Genomic DNA, 9063 nt, shown 5'->3' on the forward strand with positions numbered 1-9063 from the left:
CTGTGAACTATTTACACCTATTTGAATCTACATTTTTTAAGCAAATTGATGAGAATATAAAAGGACTCGTGGAAAAACTTTGGATTGCCCCTGATGAAGACTCTGTTTTACAGTAGCTACATTTAAAATTCTCCAAAACAGACTAGCATCAAACTTGTTACATCTACTGGTATGTCTGATGGTGAACCTCGTATGAACCTTAAAGGGGTTGTGTCACGTTGTTTTAGGGTGTTTGGGGGAAATTTCAAGTTACTCACGAGTATAAAACTTGAAAATGGCAATGTAGAATTCCTTTACTAACAAAATTATGGTAACATCATGCCAAACCAGATGATTGCAAGCAAAAACGACCTTTATCCAGGCGATTTGCCATAAATTTGAAAAATGTCAGGCCAACTTTTTTCAAGATAATACCCAAGTGCATTCCATTTCAATCTTGTCCATTTGTGTCCATCCACGCTTCTCTTTCCTTTTGCTGTATTTGTTTTACGTTGTTCAACAGTTTTAAGTGGTTATTGCAATGTTTTGTTTTACTTTTTGGGCATTTTGGTAAAGTCTGCATACAAGCCAAGTGGCCCATCAGGCCGGAGTTTATCCCGGTTTCCATGGCATGAAGCGACTAGGAGTATTTCTACTCCCCCCTGGATGGGATGCCAGTCCATTGCAGGGTTACCCCCCAGCATTTCGCCGGTACCCATTTATAGACCAGGTTGGAGAGAGGCACCGTGGGAGTAAAGTGTCTTGCCCAAGAACACAACACAATGTTCCCGGCCAGGACCCGAACCCAGACCATTCGCTCCGGAGTCGAGCACACTAACCATGAGGCCACCGCGCCTCCCACTTTTGGGCATTTTGTGTGACATAGCTCCTTTAAACTTTTGTTATTAGCTTCCACTCTTCATAAATAACTCTCAAAAACTAATGTTGAAAACTCTTACAATGTCACACCACATTAACTCAGTGTAAACTAATATGAGTGTGAGAAAAGTCAGATTTACAATTTAGGGCAGTACAATATACCTTTGTCAGAGGCAGCTATCTCATCAGCCTTATTTACTTCTTCCATTTCTTGACTGTCACTAACATGCTCATCCCTTTCAAGACCAATGCCTTCATCTTCACCATCTGATCTTATATCTCTGTTCTCTTTATGTTCCCCTTCTATCATTCCTCCTTCATGTTCAGCTTGCAAGGAACCTTGTTCATGCAATGCATCTTTGGCACTTTCCACTTCAGCGACACCTTCACTCCGTTCATTCTCTCTTGAAGACAGTTCTTGTCGTTCAAGTGGCTGGTTCTCTGCCTCAATGCCTTTCACTGCGTCATCCTGATTTACCAGTCTACCATTAGGCTGAACAGTATTGCTGTTGTCACTGAGAACAATGTCATCAAGAGCTACGACTTCATCATTATGTGTTTGTCTTTCATCTTCAACAGAATCTTCAGTATCACGGTGATCTTCTAGTGATGCACCCTTACTTCCATCAACACCAATGGGTTCCATTCCTAAAACATAATTTACATTAAACAGATTAAGTAGAGATTGGGAGATGACTATTTAAAGTTAAAATTTTGCATGTCCAAATTCCTTAACCTACTGACACCTGGGAGTGAGATTTAGATTTCACAACGATTTTATTCATTAACCCTGTCACTCCCAATAGTGCCACTTATAGATTTTACTCTGTCTAACGCCAGATGATTTTATTCGTCAACGGGGAACCCCACGGGGCTGAAAGGGTTAACAACAGCTAGATTCACTCAAAAACTATGTCCCCATTAACCCTTTCACTCCCAAGAGTGCCACTTATAGATTTTACTCTGTCTAACGCCAGACGATTTTACTCGTCAACGGGGAACCCCACGGGGCTGAAAGGGTTAATGGGAGCTGAGTCAGTGGGTTAACCCTTTCATCCCTAAACCACCTGCCATTGACAAGTGGAATGGTTTGGCATTAGACAGAGTAAATTCTATAAGTGTCAACCCTCAAAGGGAATGTGTTGAATGTACAGCATTCCTAATAGCTCTTCATGGAAGTCCAAAGCAAATTGCCCGCAGAGAATCTGGTGGAGTTCGCATACCCTAAACATTCTCCTAGCAGTGAACTCATATTCCCTTAACTGTTACAGTTCTTCTTTTTGCCGAGGGAAAATGTTGCTTTACTCTAGACTCACCTTCCTTGCTCGTGTCTTCATTAAATGACAGAGTCATCTTTTGAGCTGAGTCTTCTGACTTTCTATCATCTTCTTCAATGCTGGAAGCATCGTCAGACATAGCTATAGTTTCATTACCTTTGATGTAAAATCATCAAGTAAGAGATCTTTTGATAAAAATTGTAAAATTAAATAATTATTCATCAAAGTTATGACCAATCAGCAGGTACTATTCGAGCCAAACGTACTCCTCTGTATACTCCTGGACCATTACAAATCGACCAGTTTGTACAATATGCCAGCCAGCAAGCTATGAGAGTCAACAACTTGCAGTTATTGAAAGCTAACCATTTTAAAATTGGTGCTAACTTGCAGTTATTGAAAGCTAACCATTTTAAAATGTGTAGCTTTGTCACAGGGCTTCTGATAGGGTGCAAAAAAAAAAAAGGAAATTATGTAGCGCTTTCTTCTTATGCGGCAAGAAGGGTCTATAATTTATGCAGCAAATTATGCAATTTCATTTTTAAATTAGCTAATTTAACTGTGCTTGTTTGGTTTAAGGGGACCACAATCCATTTCTACACTTGAGAACATCTGAAATAAATAATTTGTTGCCTCATTTTAAGCAATAATATTATTGAAATCAGAGATGGATGATTTTGCCCGATTTAGTGTCACATGAGTCAGCTTCAAGGAGCTTGTCCACCACAAACTTTCATAGATGATCAACTACTATGTTGCACGAATTGCGCAAAACAACAGACCATCCTCAACATGAAACGTTCCTTTGGAGTACTTCCTTGCCGTCTTTCGGCGAAATGCAATTTTTTTGCCTGCGAAGAAGCACCAGGCGTTTTAACTAAACAAATTTATCCGTGAAGATGTTTGTTTCAAGTAAAAGAAAATACTACAATGTAACAGTTGCAAGTGATGATCCAGCAGATTTCAGAGAATATCTAAACGATTGGGATTGGTTTATTTAGACAAATGGATTGTTGCCAATGATTGTTGCCAAAATGTTGAATTATTCAAAAAATAGTTGGCCAGTAATATAAGCACTTGCAATATTACTTACCCCGAGATTCATGCCAATCAGCCAACATAGAACTGTCATCCACATAATTTAAATCTAAATGCACAGAGCCAGGGTCAAGAGTTTCATTGTTTGCTTCACTTTTGCCAGAATAATCATCACTTTGCTCATAAGCTGTCATGCCAGACAATTCCTGTGGAAGAGTCCTGTCTTCAAATATTTCTACAGGTGTTGTTGGTCTAAAACCCGCTGACTGAATGGGGGGAAGGCGTGGTATCGATGTCAATGATCCTGACTTAAGGCTTCCTCTATGCTTAGCCTTGCTCTTGGGCAACGTCAGTGTGGGAGTGGCATCTTGTTCAACCCCACCCCCCTGGCTTGGGTGGTTTGTCACCCATTCCTGAAGGTCCATAATGTTTGATTTCAAGGTTCTCTCAACCAAAAGCTGTGACAACAAGGCCTCTTTCTGCTTTGCATTCAACTGCCTATATGGGTCTTTTCTTTGTGGCAAGAGCTCTACTTCAGAGAGACGATCACTCAATGATTCTGTTGGACTAAGAGCTCTGGAAGATGGTGCATATTCTTCACTCTCACTATTCAAAGTAATCATAGATGCAGCACCAGTTGACATGCCATTTTTGTAAAAATGAAATGAACTGTCAAACATGGAGCTTGATGGAGAGAGTGGAGGTAGTGACATTGTAGCATATGGCTGTGGTTTAAGACTGTTCGTTCTACCATTGCCATTTCCGGGGTCATAACTTTGTAACGTTGGGTCCTTGATAGATCCTGCAGCAGTAAGTCGCTTCCATGTGTCACCTTGAAGAGAGTTTCCCAGATTAGCTATGTAACGTTTTGGTGAGAAGCCTGGTCTGACAGAATCTCTGTAACCACTAAGTCGTTTCTCAAGCAATGCAAGAAAGAGTGGATCACCCTGCAATTAAAAGAAAATAAAGGAACATGAGGGCAAGAAAGTTATTACAAGTTACCATGCATTTCATAAACATGCAGACTTGAAGTTGAAATTTCAGTCAAAATTTTTGCTTTTCACAGTTGTAAATCACTGTAGTGGTACAATAATTATGTCCATGGATCACATTCAGCACTGTGATTGGCTGATAACGTCATTTTGGGTTTGACAGTATAAAGTAACACAAGTCAAATCCACAGGTCAAAGAAATACGTTTGTACTTCAAGTCACTCGGCCTAAGCAATGTAATGCTAATTGAAGTGGGTCCCTTGGATGTTATCATGTTATCTTTCAACATAAGTATATCGTTATCAAAACACACCCCGTTCTTGTAATCCAAAATGTAGTTCCTCAAGTCATTCATTGTTCTAAGATTCAATGCAGTTGGCCTCTTAATTTTGCGCCGTTTCTTTCTTGGCTTCGGTGAGCCAGGGAGGCAGTAGTCCTCTGCATAAAGCAACAATGCTCCTTTCCTTGTAGTATATGTTTTTGGTACATGTATGGCATGTTGTCTATTTTTTTCCACTTTCGGTAAAGTAAATGACTTGTTTTCATATCGTGGTCCTGAGTAGTAATCAGACACCTCCACTGTTGCTGGTGCTCTATAGCTTGTTCCAATTGGTGGCAAATGAAGATCATCCAAAGTGAAGTAATCCTGCATTACAAAAATACAACAACTATTTATGACTTATTTTCTTTATGTTTAATTAAATCGCTCTTCAACAAGTGGTGGGGTTGGAGATTCTTCTGTGACGAGTTCCCTGTGTCAATTTTTTCTCAGTAGAAATTAATTAAATCCATGCCGTTTACCCCAAGGTCCACAGGTCAGTGGCAAGTGGACTGGAGTTCATAATGAGTCATGTCTCGTCCTTTCTAGCAGATGTTCACTGGAACATCCCTTGAAAATCAAAGACGCCACCTATCTTCTGGAACATCCCTTGAAAATGATTCTTCGAAACAAAGTTGGTGAGCTGTTGACACAAATGCCTTGCTAGTTTAATAATAATAATAATAATAATAATAATAATAATAATAATAACAATAATGATGATGATGATGATGATAATGTAACCCATACCATAAGTGGCTGCAAGATGAACTTAGCATGAAAAGATTATAAGCAGCGTCACGATAAAGTATGCTTGACTCTTCACTGGAGTCTCAGCAGAAAGAATGGGTTTGATGTAGACGGCAAGTGGTATTATCCTAAGCTGAATAAGGTGATACTGAGAACAAGGCCCCGGGTGAAAATTTTATGGGATTATAACATTCAAACTGACCAGATCAATGAACATCACAGACCCAACATAACTGTTGCTGACAAGATAAGAAGAAAATGACTCATTGTTGATGTTACTAGCCATACCAGGAGACCAAAATATCACAAAGAAAGAATCTGAGAAGATCAATTGCCGGTTTTCACTGTCACACCATCATCAAAACCATTCAATAAATTAAGTCAAGAATCAAAGAGATAAAAGAATTAAGATCAATATTCAAACAGTCTCACAAAGGTTCAGCTCTGTGCGATGTTTCGTGCGGGAAATATTCGCAGAAATGTTTTACTCAAATTTATAAGGCTTTGTATGGAGACGCCATGTTTGTGTCCCTCTCAGGGGCACAAATATGGCAGCCGGGTGCTGACAAAAAAATATGTCATCGAGTTTTGCTATAAAAAGCCAGTAGTCGTCTTCTGAGGGCTCATAAACATCTATATGAGTACTTATTCTCATACAAGGACTGTTCAGATCGCAAAATCTCAGCGGATAAGTCACTTTTTTAACGTACGTGATAGCATTCCCAACCGCAATTTTAATATCGTGTCACGCAAAAGCTTAGAAAGTCAACCTTGCTTTATCACAAGACGAAAAACCCTATCAAACTGAAAATTTGTGAAAAGACAAGTCTTCAGCTGTTCTAATAACTAACTAAACTAAAATCTCAAAAGAATTGATAATTCCTTATTTTTTAGTTTTGATGACGTCACGAGAAAACCTAGAATAACTATTCAGAACTGAGAGTACAGAGATGGATTACGGAACATTATTAAAGAGACAGAAGTGGTTCCTGTGATAATTGGCACACTTGGCTCCATTCCTAAGAATTTGCATCGCCACTGTGAAAGTTTAGGTATTAAAGTGCATGTCTGACATCGCTGAAATCAGTGCTGCTTGGTACAGCTAATTATATCCTATGAAGGGTGCATGCTCTCAGCCTGAGGTCATTGACTTGATAGAGAACAATAATTTATGACAAGACCTCCAGTACCAATGTTTATTGTGTGAACTGGATAATAATAATAATAATAATAATAATAATAATAATAATAATATTATATTATATATTATTAAATTATATATTATTATATATTATATATTATTAAACTAAAAAATAAACATTGGTACTGGTCCAGTCCCCTCTCAGACTTTAACCGGGTGGCAGCTTCTAACCAGTTTGCCTTGCCGGTGTTGGGTTACTTAATGTGGACTCAACACTGGCCGATAACAGAATTGAAGATCTTGGACAGGGAAGTGCGCAAGATCATAGTGGAAAATGGTGGGAAACACCCAGGTGGTTCTACGGCTCTCTTGTACCTCCCGAGGGAACAAGGCGGAAGAGGTCTACGTGCGGTGGAGATGGAGTATAAAGTGACCAAGGTCAAAGCAGCGATTCGAATGTATGAGAACCAAGACCCGGCGATGAAAATGGTGAGAGAGTTTGACGAAAGAGCCGAGTCATTCGGCCATAAATCAATAGTGAAAGATGCGGCAAAGTTTGCGGCAAAGTTGGGTGTTGACCTTCATCTTAAACACCCGGAACCTGTATGTGTTATGAGCAGTGGAGAGACCATCCCACCGCAACGCGTGAAGGGAGTGCTGAAAGAATGTGTGGAGGAGAAGTATGAGAGGGACGTACGTGGCCTAGAATGGCAGGGGAAGCTGCTGAGAGAGAGAAAGGACGATGAACAGCTGTGCACGAACGGATGTTTCAGCTGGCTGAGTACATGTCCCACGTATACTATTGCCGGTGCATTTGAACTGTACGAGCACCTTTTACCAACAAAGCTCTACACTAGCAAAAAGACTCACACAAGTTGCTCTGGGGATGTGAAGTGTAGAATATGTGGCCACGCCCAAGAGAGTGTCTCTCATATCCTGTCCGGGTGCACTGCGTTGGCTCAGACCAAGTATTTGTTCAGACACAACATGGCTCTAAGGGTCCTGTTTTATGAGATCTTACATGACCAGGGTCTTCTCGAGGAAGTACCACCGTGGTACTCGCCAGTAATGCCCAAGCCGGAGTACAGGTCAGAACAAGTGGAAGCATGGTGGGATGTACCCGTGTATGCGGACCACCAGGAGGTTCGAGCCAACCGTGTAGACGCGAGGATTGTGGATCATGCAAACAAGAAAGTGCTGACCTTGGATTAGTAACCGAGAGAAAAAGAGCGAGGAGAAGATGATGAAGTATGGCCCGTTAAGGTGGGAATTGAAGCAGCAGTATAGAGGTTACGAGGTGATTCAACATAACATTATCATGGACGTGTTGGGAGGCTGGTCAAGAGAAACCGAAACCTCAATTCAATCACTGGTAGGACGTAAGGCGAATCAAGTTTTAGAGGCCATGCAAAAGGCAGTCTTGTCGTCATCCCTAAATATAGCGAGAACTTTCAAGGTTATGATATGAAGACCTAAGATCAAAGCCTGACTATCAGCCACGAAGAACGAGAGACATTACAGACATTTATATGCCTAGATTATAGTTTTTAGTCATGTAGATATATATATATATTTTTTATTTTTTTTTTATTTTTATTTATTTATTTTTTTTATTATTTATTTTTTATTTATTCATTTTTGCTAAAAGCTGCATGATCAAAGGCCAACATGAAGACAAATTACACCTTATGCTTGTATTTGAAAGCGATTAATGCGATCAGTTTCACTAACTCTGATATATTAGCAATACAAAATTCGAACATAGAATGAAAGAAATTTCAGATATGAAACACTATAATCGGTTTATTTCCTCAATTGCACCAGTCTTCCGTTTCAGCCATGAATTTTCACTCCGTGTTTGTTTACATTCATACGAAAAAACAAAAACTGTTATTTTGACTCCACAAAATTTCATTACAAACTAAAAATATTAACTTCTCAATTCTGCTGAAATTTTGAGGTTTCGAAAAACACTCGTATTATTTTTATTAGCGGTATGTTATTACCTCGCTATGTTACACAACTCGCCTAAGACAAAACTCGACATCATTTCGTGTCGTCGAATGTTAAACAGGACTGTAAATTAATTAACAGATTTTAGTTTATGTGTAGAACATCATGCATTATTGATCTATGCTATGAGCAAGTCATCGAGAGGCGAAAAACCTTCCATTTCGATGCCACCGGCTTTCAAGCACAGGGTGCTAAGCAATGAATTCAAAGAAAATGCTGGAACACCAAAGCGAACGATTCACTGATGCATGAAGTCTGAAGGTTACCTGATAAGTGAAAAATGAGGCACACAGTAACTTTAGGCCTCGTGCTTCTAGCCAGAATTAAAGTTACAGTTTCCCAGTGAAAGTAACAAACAAATAATCACGAATTCAATAACAGTTGTAGAAACAAAACCCGATAAAATTGACACAGAAGTTTCCATGCGAGCAACAGTAATCGGTAAGCTCATGTTGAGGATATTTCATAAGGCTTACCTTCGTTTCAGGTATTTCTGGCACGTCTTTCTTCGCGGTTCCGTCGTATGTGCCATATCCTTGACTAAGGATTGAAAACATTATGGAACCGATTTCTCTGCAAAATACATCCTAAAGAAAACGTATCTCGGAGTCTGGGAAGAGGTATACACAACTATCCCTTCCTTGGTTGACCAAGCGGTTGCCATAGACGAGGGTC

At 39.7% G+C, this 9063-nt stretch overlaps 1 protein-coding gene across 1 annotated transcript in view; it reads right to left on the reverse strand.

Annotated features, from left to right (window-relative positions):
• Nucleotides 1–9063, reverse strand: part of LOC137984882 (uncharacterized protein KIAA2012-like) — an 18530-nt gene extending 9467 nt beyond the window's left edge. The window contains exons 1-5 of the mRNA XM_068832206.1: nt 8865–9063; nt 4479–4811; nt 3229–4120; nt 2175–2291; nt 1021–1506 (exon numbers count right to left, since the gene is read on the reverse strand). Of these exons, the coding sequence (XP_068688307.1) occupies nt 1021–1506; nt 2175–2291; nt 3229–4120; nt 4479–4811; nt 8865–8945 (1909 nt within the window). The 5' untranslated portion in view covers nt 8946–9063. The remainder of the gene's footprint in view (nt 1–1020; nt 1507–2174; nt 2292–3228; nt 4121–4478; nt 4812–8864) is intronic.

This window comes from Montipora foliosa, chromosome 14 (genome assembly GCF_036669935.1).
Source record: "Montipora foliosa isolate CH-2021 chromosome 14, ASM3666993v2, whole genome shotgun sequence".
Lineage (NCBI taxonomy): Eukaryota > Metazoa > Cnidaria > Anthozoa > Scleractinia > Acroporidae > Montipora > Montipora foliosa.